This window comes from Miniopterus schreibersii (genome assembly GCF_964146895.1).
Source record: "Miniopterus schreibersii genome assembly, chromosome: 3".
Lineage (NCBI taxonomy): Eukaryota > Metazoa > Chordata > Mammalia > Chiroptera > Miniopteridae > Miniopterus > Miniopterus schreibersii.
In genome coordinates, this window is record NC_138103.1 from 22,910,971 (window position 1) to 22,931,313 (window position 20,343).

Consider the following 20,343-nt stretch of genomic DNA (forward strand, 5'->3'; position numbering starts at 1 on the left):
CAAAGTCATGTGCATCCATGCAGAAAATGACTTACGAGGACCCTACCACCTAGCACGCTGGAATCCCGAAGCTTCGTACAGACACCCTAGGACCAGGGCCTGAGATAAACACATGCCATCGTCCACCACAGCATTGCCATGTATTAGCAAAACTACTGGGAACAACCTGAATGTCCATAAGTAGGGGCGGGGTGGACAAACTATAAGCCACGGATACAGTGGAATATTACACAGTCCTTCAAATAAGTGAGGAAAATCCATATGTCTTCCCAAGAAAGTTCATGATATTTTGTTTGTATGAAAGAAAATCAAGCTGCAGACCAATACAGATGTACCATGATCCCATTTAAGGGGGAAATGAACACTTTAGCAAGACTGTGCCTATTTACACATGTATTTATGCAAATAAGAATTTTTGTTTTTAAGAACTGCTGGATTTTCCCCAAAGTACTGGCAATGGCCATCTGGGGAGTGGGGTGGGATTGGGAAGTTAGGGGTATGGTAACAAACATGAATTCTCACTATTCTCCAGACTTCTGTATTTATTTAAATTCTAAATATTTTAAAATTTTCAAGAAGCACATATTCATGTCATAGTTGAATAATTTTTTAAAGGACATGCTCACGGAATTTGTACATCTGGGTAAAAAAGTCATTAAGTGAGCAGTGTTTCACTTAAGGTTCAAGGAGATGCTCAGAATAATTTTTAAAATGCCAGCATAGTAATGATAATCATAATGGCGATAATGTTTTGGTGAGTGCTTTAGTACTTTTATTTGCATTTTCTCATTTAATCCTCACAATGGTGCGGTGAGGTGGGTACTGCTACTGCCCCCACTTCACAGGTGGAAAATAAGCACAGACCTTCAATTACCTGCCCAAGGTCACATGACTAGCAAGCGCTGGGGCTTGAACCCAGATCAGAAAACGGGGTGTCCACTGAGGCCTGGAGGGCCCTCCCTGACAGGGCCTGTGGCTGTGCTCACGGCAGGAAGCCATCCCTACGGAAATCTCATGGAAAGCAGTGCCATTTCCACTCCTCACACTGCCTTTGGGGGGCACCTAATGGACTATGGGGCTGATGGCCTGGAGCTGTCTGAAAGTCACTGGGTGGTTGTCACTGGTTTCCAGGGACTGTGCAGTTATTTAGCGCTTTACGGAGAGCATCTCTGAGAGGATCTTCCGGTTGGGGCAGGGGTGGGAGGAGTGGGGGAGACTAGGAGGGTACACCTCCCACTTACTTTCTAGGAAAATCCACAAACAGTGTCACAGCCAAGATGATGATGAGGTCGAATATCATCAGCTTGTACATTTCCTGACCAACCTGGGTCTCCCAGCACTGAAACCGAAGACAGGGAGAGGCAATGAGACCTGACTCAGTGCGGAGAAAGCGGGATTCTCAGTGCCCATCCTGTCCCCAGATCCTGCCGCCTCTGGACGCTATTAGCGGATGCTCTTCCGAGCTCCGGCACAAACTTTGGTTTTCAAGCCCTTAGAAGTGCCAGACTCTGCTCCACAGTGAGAAAGCGGGTCAACTGGGATTCAAACCCATGACTTCAAGGCTGTGTTTTCAACCTTGAGGCTGTTACTCCAAAATGACCCACTCAGCAGGATGCTCCGTGCCCCAGCCTCACCGGGTAGAGTTTCTGGTTGTAGCCACAGAGCTCACAGGAGTTGTTATCGCAGGATGTAATCTTGGAGCCCAGGGTGAACACCAGCACACAGATGGTGGCCAGCCGCATGAAGACACACCTGCAGGGAGGGAGAGGGAGGGAAGAGGCGGCCCTGGGGCAGGCGGGGCCCCGAGCCAGGGCTCGGAGCAGAGGAGCTGCCCTTCTGAAAAGCAAACTCACAAATGGGTCGAGTTTCTGTTTGGGATGAGCAAGTTTTAGAAATGGTAGTGGTGACGGTGGCTCAACATTGGGAATGTACTTAATGCCACTGTTGTACACTTAAAAAATGGCAAGTTTTATGCTAGGAGTGTACCACAATTTTTTAAATGGCAGGAAAAAAAAAGATAAGAAAGCTGGGGACTCCTAAATCTATGATGTTGTAGCCACATTACAGAACATTGTACATTTCCGCAAAAAACTAAATGACTCCTCTAAGTATCAGCTTTGCGAGATGTCTGATATACGGAGAAGTGACGAAAGCACATTGTAGAGTGTGCTATAGATATGAATCCATTTTTAAAAAAACACGTGTGGATGCTGGCACGAGCACCGGGAACCACGCAGAAGAGGGCTGCCTGGGGAAGCTGGATTCAAGAGGGGAGCAGAGAGTATTCTTTTTTTAAAAGATGCTGTCTATTATTTGGTTTGTAATAAAAAATTAAAACATCGAAAGGTGGGCCGCAGAGAAAAGCAAGTCCACACCACTGGCCCACTCTTCCCGTTCACTCAGCGTGTCGCCTGACATCATGAGCCTCGGGCGGGCATGAGAACCCAGTGTCACTGAGGGGGTTTCTATAACTAAAAACTGAAATGGAATATAATGAAAAGTTTCAGTCAACACAATAGTTTACCACGACTGTGGGCACAGAACACCACACCGTGAAGAAACAATGAACTAAATGCCGACTGTGGGACACAGGACAAATGCCCCAGTTCTCCCAGAAATCTATGCACAACCCAGGGGGAAGGAGAATTCTTTAGAGAATAAAAGGGGTGCACAATGCTACCGCACATCATCTGTATCTTGTAATGTGTTCCCCACCCCAAGTCAAGTCTCCTTCCATCACCATTTACCGCCCCCGCCCCCTGCCCTCCTCTACCTCCCCCCCCCACCTTCCCTCTGGGAATCATGTCGTTGTCTGTGTCCTGGTTTGAACACACCAGTCAGACAAAGCCATATGCAATCCCATCAGGGAACTGACTTAATTTTGGGTCGTGATGGTTATATTTTAAAAAAAATCCTTGTCACTTACAGACATACTGAAGTGTTTCCAGGTGAAATAACATGTTGGCTAAGATTTGCTTAAAACAATCCAGCAAAAGAGGGAATAGATGAGACAAGACTAACAATGTGTTGGTGATGGAAACTAAGTGATGGGTGGGTACATGGGGGTTCATTTTTTTTTTTAAAGATACAAATGGCCCTGGACAGGTAGCTGAGTTGGCTGGAGCGTCATCCTGTACACCAAAAGGCTGCAGGGGGTTCGAACCCCAGTCAGGGCGTGTACAGGAGGCAAGCCACGGATATTTCCCTCTCCCATCCATCTCTCTCTTTCTCCCTCTCCCTTCCTCTCTCTAAAATCAATAAAAAGATATCCTTGGGTGAGGATTTTTTTTAAAAAGATACAAATGTAATGAGGTACAGAGAAGCAACATGGTCCTCTTCAACTCATCTGTGTTAACTCCCTGCACCCTACCTTCATACCTGTCATTTAAAAGAAATGAAACCGAATATGTATTTAAAATGAGAAGAGGTATTACAACTGAAGAAAAAGTCAACTGTAGCACACACTGGGGGTGACCTGGCCACATTTTCTCAGCACTCGCTATCCCAACAAATGCTGCAGGTTCCTCCTGCAAGGACTTGTAACTCTCCACCCAAGGCCCATGCCTGGGAGTAGTGGGTGGAAATGTGGGGCGTTATGTCTCTGGGAGCCAGCCACCCTTAGGCGGGACAGGCAGAATATCTGGTTTGGTGGGAAAGGGCTAAAGTATTTCTCACACAGACTCCCAGAGTTACCCAGTAGGACTGAGCCCCAGTTGCCAACAGCAGCACCTTGCCCAATAACACCCCCTTTATCAGCTGCCTTTCCTTCTCTCTCACTTTCTTACCCCCCTTGTCATTCTAACATCTTCAGAGCAACACCTCCTCCTAGGGCCGCACCCTACGCCGTCAGATGTCGATGTGCTAATACATGAATCAAAAATATAATACTGACTAAGTAGACTCTTAAGTCAAAGAGATTTCACTGCATGTGCAAACTCTGATTCATTCATGAGGGCTGTCTGGACACTGAGGAGGACTCTTGGCTTAGCAGGAAAGTGGGCCACAGTTGATTAGAAAAGTCTGCCATATACAAGGGAGGGGGCAAGCGGTGATCTGCTTGGCATGTCCAGACATTACCTGAGGATTGTCAGCCGGACCTCAAAGCCTGGGGAATAATCCTCATAGTGGATGATCCTGGCAAAGATCACTGGGGTGATAAAATTGGCCAGCGTGATTACAATAGAAGGCAGGTACAATATCAAGAGGTTCTCTCCAAAAACCATCTTGTCAATTTCCTATGAAGATAATAAAACTGGTCAGGAGTATAATAAGGAAAGTTGTATCACAAATGAGTTGATTTTAAAAGAACTCAACTATGCGTATTAGGCTGTATACTTTCAACTTACACAGTGCTGGATGTCAATTATACCTTAATAAAACTGAGGGGGGACCTCATCTATACATGTTTATTAGCAAGCAAACAAAACATACATATCATTCAACAAGGCCCTTAAACATAAGCCATCTCCTTCCTTAGGTGTTCAAATAGAGGAAACATGACCTAGCACCATACCAGAAGAAAAATGAGCTCCACTGGGTTTATTCAGGTGAGGTATAACAAACAATCCATGTTTCCATATCAATGGGCAGTGTATTTTCAAGGCTGTAATAATGATTTAGAATACCATTCTCTCCTTCTTTAATAATAGATTAGTTAGCCACAAAATGGCTATTCAGGATAAAATGAAATTTCCCAGCCTCCCTTGTAGCTAGATACAGCCATCAGACTAAATCCTGGCCAAAAGAATGTAAGTGCAAGCTCCAGGTCATGACCTTGAAGGGAAAGAATGTGCCCTCCCCACCTCCTTCCCATTGGCTATAAGGTGAGCTATCAAGTACCATACAGAAGAGGGCCACACCCTAAGGACAGCACAGCCACAGGATGGAAGACATCTGGGCCCCTCGTGATTGCTTTCATGAAGCAGAACCACTAGACCAACTTGAGTTTTTAAAACCACTGTTATTTTCGGTAAACTGAGGCCTCTATTAGTAAGTAAAGGAGTTGAGGATTAAATCAGGCAGTCCAAGATTTAAATATTGTGAATTCCAGGGAGAGTTGGTACCCCAAATACTCTATCTTGGATGTTTTTTATTTGTCTTAGAAGTGGAAATTGGTCGCCTCTGATTTCTGGTTCTCTGTCATAACAGCCAAATTTCTACCCCCATATGTAAGACAAATGATGATGGTATCTGCCTCAGAGGTTTACAAGGCACTTAGCATACTGTCCCACCAGAGTAGAAGCTAAGCTGACTTTCAAGGAGTCCTTACTTTTTTCATGTGCTCCTGAGAGAATATAGTTGCTCTATAGATTGCATAAAAGCATGCTGCTAAAACGGCCAGAACAACACAGTTCAAAAACAGCCTCAAAGAGTAAATCCGTATGGTTTCTTCAGAGGTCCTTTCTGCTATTTTCTGCCGTATCCTTTCTTCCTCCAGATCTGCCTGAGGAGCAAAGAAAACTCATTTGTGAGCACGGGGGTGAAGGGATATTCAGGGGTGGAACCTCTGATTTAGCTTCATGCCCTATCCGTCTTTAAGACTTTCCTTAAATGCTCATCTTTCCCAAGATACCTTCCCAGATAAAGCCCAACTAGTTTTCGTGTCTATCAAACAACTAGGCCCAAGTCAAGGTAGAACCTTCTGTTTACGATTGCAGTAGAACCATTAACCTATTCATGACATTACTTACACATTATTTTTTGAAATGGCATATAAGGTGGGTGGATGTTTGTTTTTTTAACTCAATCTGGTCTCTGCTTTTACTAGGAGAATTCAAACTCTTCATATTTAGTATAACAAATAACACATTTGATTAGATTTCTTCCCTCTTACTTTATTAAGCTTTAATGTAATTGTCCCCTCCTCTTTTGGGGGGTTGGTCTGATCACGATGCTGTTTATTACTCCTCTCCTGATTAATTGAGAAGTTCTCCTCTACTTTACCATATCCACTCCACCTTATCACTGTAGCATTCCATCCTTAGTCCTCTCTCTCCTGGTGTAAGCGGTGTTTCTGAGAGAGTCTCGCGACGTGGAAAGGTGACAGGGTGGCGGGGGAGGAGGGAAGGCACCACGTCCTTCCACTCACTGTTGCGTCCCCGCTTGCCTTCCCAGCCCCAGTTTACCAGCTCCGTGCTGGGGCCGAAGGGGATCAACCCCAGGAAGCTGTTTTCTGCAGAAAGCTCTTGAAAACTACAAAGGGGAAACTTGCTGGCCCCCACCTGGCTCCTCTGCAAGCTGCAAACCCGCCTCCCAGGGCCCGGCCTCGCTGGCGAGGAAGCCACGAAGACAAAAGCCGGCAGCACTCACTCGGAGCTCGTACCGCAGGCTGCTGTGCTTCAGGCTCGCCATGCTTTGGTTGGTGATGCAGAAGTCCCAGCCGGCAAAGATCTTGTTGCAGTAACTCTGGAAGTGCTCCTCACTCCGGATCAGGTTGATTTTGAACCCCTCCACGGACCTGGCCCCAAAACACAATTATGCTTCTCATAAGAACAACAATGAAATACAGACTCACGGGTTGGCTTTGTCTAGAATAAAACAGTTACACACGGCTGCATTTTCCACCCTTTTGGACATGGTCAAGTTCTGGACCATCCTAAATACATGTGGCAGCTAACCAGGAATCTCAGGGTTGAAAATCATTTCCTTTCATCCATCTAATGGCTCTTCTCACAGCTGGAATAAAATCCAAACTCTAACACAGCCTAGAGGTTCTATGTGATCCTGCATGATGCCATCTTTCTTCCCACATGGCCACAGTGGCTTTTTTTCCTTTTCATAAACACACAAACCTCTGCTCCTGCCTCAGGGCCTTTGCACTTGCAGTCCCTGCTACCCTCTCCTGGAACAGTTCTTCCCCTGCCTCTTCCTATGGCTGCCTCCTTCCCATCTTTCAGGTTTCAGCTCAAATAACCCCTCCATGGATTCCCCACCACCCCATTTAAAATTGTGGCTCCCACTTCAAACTAGTCTCTTTCATTTCCTTCACAGCAATGAACCTAATCTGCAATCATCTTACTTACCTGTTTCCTGCTTATAGTCCCTGACTACATTTTAAATTCCTTGAAGGTGGATATCCTGGCTGCCTCATTGCCTTTATATCCAGAATGTTTAGATATAATATAGCCACTCTCCAGCTAATGGATAAATGAATGAATAAATGACTTAAATAGTAAACTAATGCAATATTTAGTGAGCACCTGTTTCAATCAAATGCAACTCACACACCATAATTGTTATTCATTCAAACGCTTTCCCGGGGGAAAAAACATCCTGGCACTTAGCAATACAAATACATCAAATGCCACACACTGTAGATGAAATGGGGTGTTTTTAGGATTTTCCAGTGAATTGTGAAGACACTAAAAAGTCGAAGGAATTATAGAGATCAGTCATTCTGCCAAAGGTTCACAGCAAAGAATTTTTATCAGAACCATCTGGGTGCTTTTCCTAAATGCAGACTCCCGGGGGGGGGGGGGGGGGGTGTTCATACCCTGAGATTTTAAATCAGTAGGCCTCAAGTGGGGTCCAGAAATGTGTTACTTTATAAAGCCCCATGGAGACTCTGAGGTCCCGCCCCAGGTGAAAACCTCTGATTTAGACCAAACCTACATTGAACAGATGAGAAAGCTAAGGTCTGGAGAAAATTATTTCCCTAGAATCAGAGAGTTTGTGGTAAAACCGGGGCCAATTTGATGATGATTTTAATTTAATAAATGTTCACCAAGTGTCAGTCCCAGTGCTAAGTTCTTTACCTGTCTTATTTCAGTGAGTCCTCCCAACAACTGGGTGTGTAATATTTCAGAGAGGAAGAAAATGAGTTTAAAAACGTGAAGTGACCTTCGAACCTCGGTCTCAGGACCCCAAAGTCCAAGCTCTTTGCCACTCTAGCACTTCCTCCGCCAGGGGTGGGCCTTTGCCCATTACATCACACCCAGCTCTCACTCCAGGCTTCTCCAGGGAGCAATCAGGGTCCAGAAGCAAGGAGCTTGAGCAAGATCCAGAGATGGAGTCACTATTTGGCTAATAAGGCTTATTTCTTCTCCAGGGCCCCTTCCAAGACCCTGGGAGCACCTCTAGCAGTGTGTTCATCTGGTCCTGTTGTTTTAATATTTATAAATTTTTTAAACCTATTTTTGTATTCTTTGTCTTAAAGAGGGCTCCTCCACATTGTCTAAATTGCAGGTTGGTAAAACTTGACCTGCCCCACCATTACCGAGGAGCAAAGCCCAGAAGCCCAGTCAACCAGCGTTTCTTTACCAAGCATCTCTCTGCCCCTCAAAATGAATCACTGCTCCTTCCAGTCCGTACACTGCTCGTTTGGGTGGGGAGTGGACACGCACCAGGTAATTCTCGTCTCAGAGCTTCTGACTCAGGCTATGAGGGCCCAGCTGGGCCCTGGGGCTTTCTGTGTGGGGGTGAACCCTGGTCCCCATGGAGGGCAAACTCAGTCCCCAGCATCTTGGTCTCTTCTCCTGTGCTAAGGAGCTTCACAGTCCTCTGGCTTATAGCCCTGTTCACACTCTCACATGGCCAATGACGTGGGTAAGAGAGGTGCCCATGACAATCCTGTGTGCCAAGCAACCCCCTGGGGCAGACACAGAAAGCTGTCCATCAGAATTTCGTGGTTCCCCTCCCATAGTGTAGTGTGAGTGCTGGGAAGTGGCTTCCAGCCAGGCGTAACGTTTCCCAGCCTCGTTTGTAGTTAGCTCGGCCATGTGACAAGCGGTCGTCAGTGGGATGTGAGTGAGGAGCATCACCTCAGGCTTAGGCCACAAACACCCTCCCCGGGCTGCTCCTCCGCGGCCATCCTCCCTCCCAGAGCTGCACGCTGAGGGCGGCTGAACTTCGGGCCTCCTGAGCCCCACCACGGCTAGGACGCCGTCTACCTCGCTAACCTGTGCCCGCTCGGAACGTTATGTAAGAAAGACATACAACTTCTATCGTGTTTGGGCCACTGTACTTTTTTGGGAAATTGTTTGTTAGTAATTAAAGTAATTAATATTCCTCTTTTCTTTTCTTGGGAATTGACACCCCCACTCAACCACCTGTCTACTGGGGAAGACCATGCTCTCGTGGGGCCATAACCCACTGGCCACGGCTGAAGGGTCAGGGTTGGGAACCTGAACGAGACAGAGCCAACAAATCTCTTTAAAGGATTTCGGAGCCCGTGGCCCAGAAAGTCCACAGAAGCAGCCGCCACCAGGAGAATCAGATGAAGGAGCTCTTGCTTTTGGATATTTCAAAGCCATACTTTTATCCTTGCCCTTCCTGTAATTAGAGTTTCCTCCCGGCCTTGGTTCTCTGAGCCACTCAATTCCCCTTTGCTCCAATTAGTCAGAGTTGGGTTTCTGCCGTTTGAAATGCGAGAGAGACCTGGTTAATGTACACAGATTGAAGATAAGGTTGGGGGGGAATGTGCACAGTAATGATTGAGTGAAGGTCTCCAGGCTGCTCCTCCAGCTCCCAAATCCTGCCTCCACATCTCCGTAGTCTCTAAAACACTCACAAAGCCCACCCCTGGACTCTGCCCATCCTTTGGGCAATGGCTCCCAGAGTCCACGGCCCCCAGTAAAGTCCAGCCATCAGGATAATTCAGAGAACATAATGATATGATAAACTTTACCTTTTCACTATCCAAAGAAGGCTCAGGGCCAGGTAGGCAATTGTGCTTAACAAATAAGCCAGAGGCAGATCATAGGTTAAATTCTGAAATTTCACCCCGTCAATGGTGTAATGTCCATAAAAGAGGCAAGTCTCCTCCAAGAAACCCTGAAACAAAGTCACAGGCATGAGGTCAGACTGGTAAGTTCACTGCAAGGAACCAGGAGACTAGACTCTATCTCAAGAAGTCACATTCCAGTGTCATTGTTCATCCCTGAATTCCCAGATACTAGAACACAATCCCAGAGATAAAAGGGTTGCTTAGTGTTTGGGGAATAAAGCACAGATAATACCTGAGTATTAAAAATACACAGGTCTATGATCCAAAAATGAAATTTAAAAACCAATTCCATGTGCAATAATAGCAAAAAAATATATAACATACTTAGGAATAGATTTAACAACTGAAATGCAAATCTTATATTCTTAAAGTTAGAAAACATTATTTAAAAAATTAAAGAAGATCTAAATAAGTGGGAAAACATCCCATGTTTATGGATCAGGAAAGCCATGGTAGCACTCCCCAACTGATCTACAGATTCAACATCCTTATCAGAATCCCAGCCGGCTTCTTTGTAGAAAGTGACAAGTTCATATGGAATTGAAAGGGACCCAGAACAGCCAAAATGATATTGGAAAAAAAAGAACAAAGTTGGAGGACTTACACATCCCAATTTTGAAATTTGCTGCAAAACAACAGTAATCAAGACAGTGAGGTAGTAATATAAGAACAGAATATAAATCAATGAAAAAGAATGGAGTCCAAAATTAAGCCCATACATTTATGGTTAATTGGTTTTTGATAAGGGAAAAGAATAGTCTTTTCAAAAAATGGTGCTGAGACACCTGGATAGCCACGCGCAAAAAAAATAAACTCAAACCCGTACCTTACACCATATGTAAAAGTTTACTTAAAATGGATGAAAGACCTAAATGTAAGAGCCAAAACTATAAAACTCTTAGGAAAAAAATAGAGGGCTAAATCTTCATGACCTTGGATTTGGCAGTGGATCCTTAGATAGGACACCAAAAGAAATAATAGCAATCAAAGAAAAAATAAATTGAACTTGATCAGAATTTAAACTTTTGTGCTTCAAAGGACACTATCAGGAAAGTGAAAAGACAATCCAGAGAATAAGAAAAAATACTTGTAACTCATATATCTGATAAGGTACTTGTATCTAGAATATATAAAGAACTTTTATAACCCAACAATAAAAAGATATATAATCCAATTAAAATGGAAAGAGGCCCCGGCTAGGTGGCTCAGTTGGTTGGAGCATCGTCCCATTCACCAAAAGGTTACCGGTTTGCTTCCTGGTCAGGGGAACATACCCAAGTTTCAGGTTCGATCCCCAGTTGGGGCGTGTACAGGAAGCAGCCGATCGATGTTTCTCTCTCTCTCTCCCACACTCCTTTCATCCCTCCCTATCTCTCTCTAGAAATCAACGAAAGCATATCCCTTAGTGAGGATCCAAAAGAGGATCCAAAAGAGGATCCAAATAGACATGTATTCAAAGAAGATAAACAAATGGCCAATAAGCACATGAAAAGATGCTCAACATCATTAGCCATTAGGGAAATACAGATCAAAACTGCAAAGGCACAGCTTTGGCTCTTTGCTTATAGCATCATCCGGATAAGCTAAGGTTGAGGGTTTGACTCCCAGTCAGGGCACATACAAGAATCAACCAATGAATGCATAATTAAGTGTAACATCAAATCCATGTTTTTCTCTCTCCCTTCCTCTCTCCCTCTAAAAAGTTAATAAAGAAAAAAAACAAACAAAAAAATACACAAAGACACTCCACTTCACACAGACCAAGGTGGCTATAATAAAAAAGTCAGGTAATAGCAAGTGTTGACAAGGATATGGAGACATGAGAACACTCATAAAGTACTAGTAAGAATATAAAATGGTGCAGCCACTTTAGATAAGCCTGACATTTTTTCAAAAAATTAAAGATAGGGTTACCATTTATTTGATCCAGTGATTCCACTCCTAGGTATATACCCCCAAAGAAGTGAAAACATATCTCTGCACAAAAACTCACACATGAATGTTCATCACAGCATTATTCAGAACAGTCAAAAGGTGGAAACAATCCAAATGTCCATCAGGAATAAAGAAACAAAATGTGGTATTTCCATACAATGGAATCTTATTTGGCCATAACAAGGAATGAAAGACTGATAGATGCTACAACACAGATGAACCTTAAAAACATGTCAAGTGAAAGAAGCCAGAGACAAAAGACCACATGTCATATGATTCTATTTATATGAAATGTCCAGAATAAGCATTTCATTGAAACATAAAGAAGATTAACAATTGCTGAGAGCTAACAATGGGGACTAGGAAGGGATACCTAAAGGGTATAAAATTTCTTTTCGGGGTGGTGAAATATTCTAAAAGTGATTGTGGTAATGCCTGCACAACTCAGTCATATACTAAAAACCACTGAATTGAACACTTTAAATGGGTGAATTATATGATAGGTAAATTATATCTCAATAAAGCTATTAGCCAAAGTAATAATAATAATAGAAAGAAAGAAGTGACCGATGTGAAAATATAGCACAGAACAGTCCCTGACTTTTTTTTCTTTTTTTTTTTAATATATCTTTATTGATTTCAGAGAGAGGAAAGGAGGGGAGGGAGAGAGATAGAAACATCAATGATGAGAGAGTCATTGATCAAGCCCGCAACCCAGGCATGTGCCCCGACCGGGAATCGAACCCCGATTGCCTGGATCCTAGGTCGATGCTCAACCGCTGAGCCACGCCCGGCCGGGCAACAGTCCCTGACTTCTTATGGAAAGAGTAACTGACCACCTCAAATTCCTCCACGGATGGCAGGAAAATTCCAGGATGGAGAGAGGACATACACGGAGCAGCATCACAGGCAGCACAGAGATGTTCACCACGGCATTGTTTACAAAGAAGGAAAAAGGAGGCAACCGCAACATCCCTCAACAGGGGCCCGACCAGATCAGGAAAAATCCAGACTCTAAAATATTAAGTAAGACCCTGTAAGCACATGAGAAAGGGCAAGAAGGCTATGAGCCATATAGTGTTCAAGGTTTAGTGACCTCTGGAGAGGGATAGTCACATTTTACTCTATAAATTCTGTATTTTTTATGACAATCGTGTATTTTTCTATTAATTAAAATTTTTAACAGGAAAAAAAAAAGTAGTAACAGAAGACTCTTTCTTTTAACTCTCCCGAAGGCGGGCACACAGGCCATAAAAACTTGCCCAACGACATGAAACCTGTTTACATTCCCTGGGGCTGATATCAGGGTTATTATTAATCTCTCCCTCAAAACGACGTAACATTACAGGGTAAAGGTTCACTGGGCCAGGAAAATAATTTTTCTGATTTTAAAATGAGCTTAGCTCAATTGTTTTCAACGAAGACAAACACTGTTGGATCTCTCTGGCACTCTCAGGCCGATTTAAACTTAATTTATTTTTTTTTTTAAATATATCTTTATTGATTTCAGAGAAAGGAAAGGAGAGAGAAAGAGAGAGAGAGAAACATCAATGGTGAGAGAGTCATTGATCAGCTGCCTCCTGCACACCCTCGACTGGGGATCGAGCCCGCAACCCGGGCATGTGCCCTGACCAGGAATTGAACCCCGATCACCCGGATCCTAGGTCAACGCTCAACCACTGAGCCACATCCGGCCGGGCTAAACTTAAATTTTTAATAAAATTAAAATTCAGTGTCTCAGTCACAGTAGCCACATCTCAAGTGCTCAAGAGTTAGTGGCTATTGAATTTTACAGCACAGTTCCAGGACATTCTCATCATTGTAGAATATTCTTTTGGACAGGGCTGTTTTTGTCTTGCATACCATATTGAACACTGATAATCAGGTGCAGCTAAGTCTCCTATAAAATGTTTCCCATAGCCCGGCCGGGCGTGGCTCAGCGGCTGAGCATCAGCCTAGGGTCCAGGCGATCGGGGTTCGATTCCCGGTCAGGGCACATGCCCAGGTTGCGGGCTCGATCCCCAGTCGGGGGCGTGCAGGAGGCAGCCGATCAATGACTCTCTCATCATTGATGTTTCTATCTCTCTCTCTCTCCCTCTCCTTTCCTCTCTGAAATCAATAAAGATATATTTAAAAATAAAGAAAGAAAGAAAAGAAAATATTTCCTATAGGCCCTGGCTGGGTGGCTCGGTTGAAGAATCGTACCTATACCAAAAGGGTTGCGGGTTTGATCCCCGGTCAGGATGAGATGTTTCTCTCTCTCTCTCTCTCAATCACTCAGTCAATCAATAAAAACATATCCTCAGGTGAGGATTTAAAAAAAATTCCTATAAGAAAGATTATGATGTGTGGAGCTCTTACAGATTTCTCTTTGGGGATGTAATCTAAAGAAATGGGGATAACAGCAGTTCTGGGATTTGTTCCCACTTTGTTTTCCATAGTTGTGTGACCTTGGGTGAGTCACTGAATTTTTTTTCTCCTTGTGTAGAGGACATTTCAAAACCCACCTGACAATTCCTCTCCGTTGTTTTGAGAAAAATATCAGAGATGTAAAAAACACTTTTTCAGAATTAAGCACAATGGACAAACTCAATACTTTCTATTATCTATTCAGAAAAGTGGAAGTTCAATGACATAGTATTTTAATACCAATAACTTTCAGAAAGATTATTTTATAAATATCGAATGGAGTGGTTCTCAACGAGGGGCAATTTTGCCCCCAGGAAACATTTGGCAGTGTCTGGAGACATTTCTGGGTGTCACAACTGCAGAACCGCTACTGGCATCTAATGGGAGGAGACCAGGGACGCTGCTAGCATCCTACAGTGCACAGGACAGGCCCCCAAGGCAAGGAATTATCAGGCCTGACAAGTCCACAGTGCTGAGGTTGAGAAACCCTGATCTAGAGGGCAGATGGTCACTTTTCATGACTGTGTTCTTATATGCTGAAAAAAAGTGGGATTAAAAAAATGAAAGCTCACCAAAAAAATCATTTTTTAGAAGAAGGTTAAAAAATCCTTTTGAAATACTATAAGGACGAGATTAATTCCACTTTAGAGAAGGGGGCCTTAACCTGGGATCGGTAGACTTTTAAGGGATTTCAGGACATGTGTACGTATGTGTACAAATGGGGTGAGCACACACATGTATGGGCGTATGTGTGCACGTGTGCATCACACATCTGGGTATGTAATTTCTACAGAGAAGAGCCACAGCTTCCACCCAGGTGGTCTAGAAACCCCAAATCTTAGGTTTTCAATGTCAGAGAAATTAAATAATTCTATCTGGGTTTATTTTCATTGACTTTTCTAAGGGGGAACTCAGTATTTTGTTGCAGGTCAACATGAAGGTGGCTGGGGCAGGAAAAAGGCAATGGCTGCAAGAGACAATGCCTATCTCCTGTGCACTCTAGCAGGTGATGGGTAACATTTTCCTCGCTGAAGAGGTCACTGCAAATCCTGTGCCTTTTACTGGTATTGTGTCCACACTGTTTGGCTCTCACTAACAACATTCAGGAAACTGATGTTTAAATTAACCTATTTTCAGGATCTTGAGGGCTCCAATACAGAATTATGTTAAATACTTACAGTGCCAGAGAGCAAGTCTATGATATAACTGTAAAAGTAGATGAGTCCAGAACTACTTATTGGATACACTGTGCATTGAATATCTGTAAAAAAACAAAAACCAAGATCAGTGGAAACAGTTTTACAGCCTTTATAACTTGTCTATCACACTTTGTGTACACATGCACATACGTGTATGTACACACATTTAGATATCATTATATTTAGATATATTTATGTAGGGACGTGTTTGTATGTTGGTGACTTTCTATTTGCAGACCAAACCCCAACGCACCAAGTACAAAAGCATTTCCGTTTCACTATTCTCCCTAAATATCTGGGGATGTATGTTTTTTTCTGTACATTTTGCATGTGGGTCCACTTATAGTGTTTTCTGCTCACACTGTATTTTGTGTTTTGGGGTTCATGTTTGTGCATGTTTTAGAATAAGTGATTGATATAATTGTTATTCCATTTTAAGCACATCCAATTTTAAAAGCTCTCTATGTGTGTGTAAATATGAAGTTTCATTTGAAAAATACATATATTTATATTTGTATAATTAACCAAGAAATTATTTAAATAACAATTTTAGTGACACTACCTTATCCTTGAATTAATTCACTTCCTCTGTGTCAGTCAGTTATTGCTTTGTAACAAATAACCTCAAAATCTCAGTGACTTCACATACCAACCATTTATTTTCTCATTCATGAATCTGCAGTTAGGGTTAATTCAGCTGATTTAGGCTAAGCCAGGATAGACTCTGGGCTTCCACTTGGGCTCAGAACTGCTCCCCATGATTCCATTCTGGGCCCAGGCTGAAGAGGAAATGGCTCACCTGGGGGATGCTCTCCTCATGGTTTGTCTCATAAGATAAGCCACGCAAAGCCATTTCAAGCTAACACTCCACTAGACAAAACAAGCCATGTGACCAAGTGCAAAAGCAATGGAGCAGGAAGTATTCTCTGTCCACAGTGAGAGGCCCTGCAAAGTCACAAATACAGGGAGCAACAAATTGGGGAAAATAATCCAATTTATCACCCGTTTTCTGGGTCCTAATTTCCCCTTTATTAAAATAAAAGAAATTAACCAGTTTCTCCAGCTCTGCCATTTTATAACTCTAACATGCATGTGTTCATTTACTCATTCAACAAACATTTCTTAATCACTTAGGTGTTGGAGATAACATGATGAGTAAGCAGCAGTTCCTGCCCTTGAAAAGCTCCCCATCAAGGGGTAAAGAAAGACAAGTAGCAGTTAGGTTTACATAAGGTACTCAGATGGTTGCATGAACATGGCATTATACGCAGAGGAGAGAGACAGTCATTCTATTTGGAGAGGAGCCAGGGAGATAAAATGAGATGCCTGCCGCTCTGTTCCTCACTCACTGTCCTCCAGCCTAGAGGCTGGCAAACTATGGCCTGTGGGCCAAATCTGGCCAGCTGCCTGTTTTTGTTAATAGGGAGTTAGGGGAACATAGCCTTGCCCATTCATGACATTCGTGGCAACGATGAATAGTGGCAACTGAGATTGTATGGCCTGCAAAGAACAAAATATTTACTATCTGGCCCTTAACAGGAAAAGCCATGCCAGGCTTTTTGTTTCTCTCATATGCTGAGTTACTTCCCACCTCTGGACCTTCACAGATGCTGTTCCTCTGCATGAAGACACTTCCCTGAGTTCAAAAGTTGCCCTCCTCTCACCCTCTTGGGCTGGCCTTAAATGTCCCTGCCTTCACAAAGGGCTTTGGGGACCCCTCAGCCTCCAGTGTCCTGGCGTCCAGCTTCTCAGGACTATCTCTTCCCTTTCCCCATGGCCCAATTCATGCCTTCTATACTTCATGTGGTTCATTCCTTAAAGCCCACCATCTGCTAGAATGTATTAACACTGTGGATGCAGGTGTGCCGTTCCCTGCTGTAGCCTCAGTGTCAGGCTCAGGGCCCGGCACACAGTAGATGCTCAATAAACACTTGTTGAAGGAATGAAGAAGGGAAGGAAAGTGAGAAAAGGAAGAGAAAGGCTTCTGATCCTTTTCTTAAGGGAAAGAGTTTACTAGGTAAATTTTTTTTTTTAAAGTGATTATAGAGGGGAGAAGACACAGAGAAAATAGTGACGAGAAAGAAGGGATGCACGCTGGCCACACTTAGTCCAGCTGCATTTTCTGCAGGGGGGGTGACTCCTCTATGACCAAGGCCCTGCCTACGGCTGAAGGGAGAAGTGACCAGGCAGTTGAGTCTAGTAGTTAAGTGCCCAGGCTCGATTCCCATGAGAGACAGAATAGCATTCAGTGCTTCTAGAAAGAACACTAAAAAAAAAAAAAAAAGCTGTCATGTATTGAGCTGTTTCCATGTGCTGATCATTGTATTGTCTTACTTAATACTCATTTTTAAGTTATGAGTACTGCTTAATTATTTAAACATTCTTATTTTCTATGTTAAATGATACAGAATTTATATTATTGTTTCAATTATTTATAATTTAAATAAGTATTTATTACTTTTAATGAACAAAGTATTAAATAGTGAGGTGTTATTTGAATAATGAAATTAATCATCTCATTATTTAAATTATCACCGCCAGCCAGGCCAGCGTGGCTCAGCGGTTGAGCATCGACTTAGGATCCAGGAGATTGTGGTTCGATTCCCGGTCAGGGCACATGCCCCGGTTGTGGGCTCGATCCCCAGTCGGGGGCGTGCAGGAGGCAGTCAATCAATGACTCTCTCATCACTGATGTTTCTCTCTGTTTCTCTCTCTCTCCTTTTCCCTTCCTCTCTCTGAAATCAATAAAGATATATTTAAAAATAAATAATAAAATAAATTGTCACCGCCATTCTATGGATAAGGAAACTGAGGCTCAGAAAGTCTAATCAACCAGCAGAGCGAGGCCTTGAAACTGAACCCAGGGTTTTCATATAGCAGCAGGGAATACTTATCTGTAAAACAGACTTATGCAAAAATGAGAAGGTAGCATCCGGCACACAGTAGGCACTCAATACAAGTGCCAATGCCCTGAACTAAGTCAGGGTTTCCACATTACCCTCATTTTCTTTTGAAGTGTAATGAAATAAAGACAGAAACAAATACGAAGAGGAGGAATGTTTAGGGCCACGGGAAAGGAATTATGTGACGGGAGAAGTCTGCGGCTGCCACTTCCAGCCCCAGCACAGAAGCTGGTACTAGAGGGTAATCAAATGTCTGTGGAATGACTGAAGCTCTCCCCATGTGAATAAAGAAAATACCCAGGAGATCTGGCTTGTGTTGAGAATTCAATAAGAAGACACAGGCCCAGCACTTGCCACTGGTGCATGATTGGTGTTTAATTAATGGAAGCCCCGAGCATCACCATTATTGGAGATGAAAGGTGTGAAATGAAAACACTGGAGTAGATTGTATTATGTTTGCTAAATATTCCACTTTCCGAAACTGCAGGTCTCCTCCCAAATGCTTTGCTGAACTCAGGAGTGGCTGAATGACTTGCTTTGGCTAATGAGATGTGGCAGAAATGACGTGTGTCATCTTCAGGCAGAAGCTTTAGGAGACAGCACATTTGTCATGGCTCTTTTTCTTTTGGACATAGTGACTGTGAGTGGTCTAGAAAGAGGGTGCTCCATCAGCTTGGTCTCCAGCATGAAGATGACATGTAAAAAAGCCACCACCAAACAGTGATGGACATGTACTGTGAGCAAGAAACCTCTGTGGATATGAGGTGCTGAGAGTTACAGGGTCATTTGTTTCTGCAGCATAACCTAACCCATCTTGACTAATACAGTAACCCAAGATTAAGAATATAAAGATTTCTAAAGAAGGGAGCACTGTAGCCAGGTAACACTCTTCAGGGAAAATCAGGCCTTAGACTCACCTACGTCTTTGGCTGGAATGAGCACGAAGCTGCTGTTGGTCACCTTGTATCCAGTGAGCAAGACTGGGAGCAAAACCAGAATAAAGATGATCAGAAAGATCACCAAATTCAGCAACACCAGAAATCGCAAGAACGAGAAATAGGACTGAATCCCAGTGCCAAATTTCCCTGGAAGAAAAGAAATCCAGACATCACTGACCAGAAGTGTCGACCCTTTAACCCACTGTAGATTTAATCAGCTACATAGGGCTGAAGTTGGAGGAATCCTGGTGGGAGGGGAGGACAGAGAAACAGTTTATTTTTTTCTACTGTTGAATTTAAGGTTCTATTTTTAATTGTTTAAACTTTGACTTGTAAATATACATTCAATTGTGAATTAACCATTTGAGAATGGTGTGCCAGGACTCAATAGTTATCTTTTCTCATATGAAAATCTAATTCACTTCAGCACCATTTATTGCAAGACTCTTTCCCCAATGAAATACAGTGGTGCTTCAGTAACTGACCAAACGTATGAAGCTGTTTCTGAATTCTCTATTCTGTTCTATTGGTCTATTTGTCTATCCTTGCACCAATACCTGACTGTAATTATTGTAGACATATAATGATACTTAACATATAGTGCTATAAGTCCTTCAGCTTTGCTCTTCCTCAGGTATGGTCCTCTGCATTTCTATATACATTTTAGAATCAGCATGGTCATTTTCACACATATAAACAAAATCTGCTGAGATTCTGATTGGGATTACATGGAAAACATGTGGGGTCAATTTGAAGACGTGACATCTTTATAATATTAAATTTTCTGATCCATGAACATGATATATTTAGGTTATTTAACCTCAATAATGTATATTTTTATGTGCAGAGTGATTCATATCTCCCTTCATATCTATATTCCTAGGTATTCAAATTTTTTTATGCTATTGTAAATTGCATCATTTTTAAATATTCATTTTCTAAGTGTTTGTTGCTGGTATACAGAAATACAGTTGGTTTTATACAGAGATCTTGTGTCAAGAAACTTTATTTTTTTAAAAAACAGCATTTTGTTTCTTCCTTTCCATTCACTACATCTTCCCCCCCCAAGGCTGTACATGGGCTACAACTTCCAGGAGGATGCAGCTTACAGTCAGTGATAATTAGCACCCTTTTCTCGTTCTCAACTCGGGGAACACCTGCAGCATTTCACAGTTAAGTATGATGCTTGCTGCAGAATTTTTATAGATACACTTACCAGACTAAGAAAGTTCCCA

General features: G+C 42.9%; 1 protein-coding gene across 2 annotated transcripts in view; it reads right to left on the bottom strand.

Annotated features, from left to right (window-relative positions):
* TMC7 (transmembrane channel like 7) overlaps positions 1-20,343 on the bottom strand; it is a 49,758-nt gene that overhangs the window by 10,740 nt on the left and 18,675 nt on the right. The window contains exons 4-11 of one of the 2 annotated variants that reach the window (XM_081133271.1): positions 19,088-19,255; positions 15,247-15,329; positions 9,626-9,771; positions 6,310-6,457; positions 5,270-5,443; positions 4,078-4,235; positions 1,635-1,752; positions 1,242-1,339 (exon numbers count right to left, since the gene is read on the bottom strand). In XM_081133271.1, coding sequence (XP_080989397.1) covers positions 1,242-1,339; positions 1,635-1,752; positions 4,078-4,235; positions 5,270-5,443; positions 6,310-6,457; positions 9,626-9,771; positions 15,247-15,329; positions 19,088-19,255 — 1,093 coding nt within the window. The remainder of the gene's footprint in view (positions 1-1,241; positions 1,340-1,634; positions 1,753-4,077; positions 4,236-5,269; positions 5,444-6,309; positions 6,458-9,625; positions 9,772-15,246; positions 15,330-19,087; positions 19,256-20,343) is intronic. The other variant, XM_081133270.1, reaches the window with a different exon arrangement.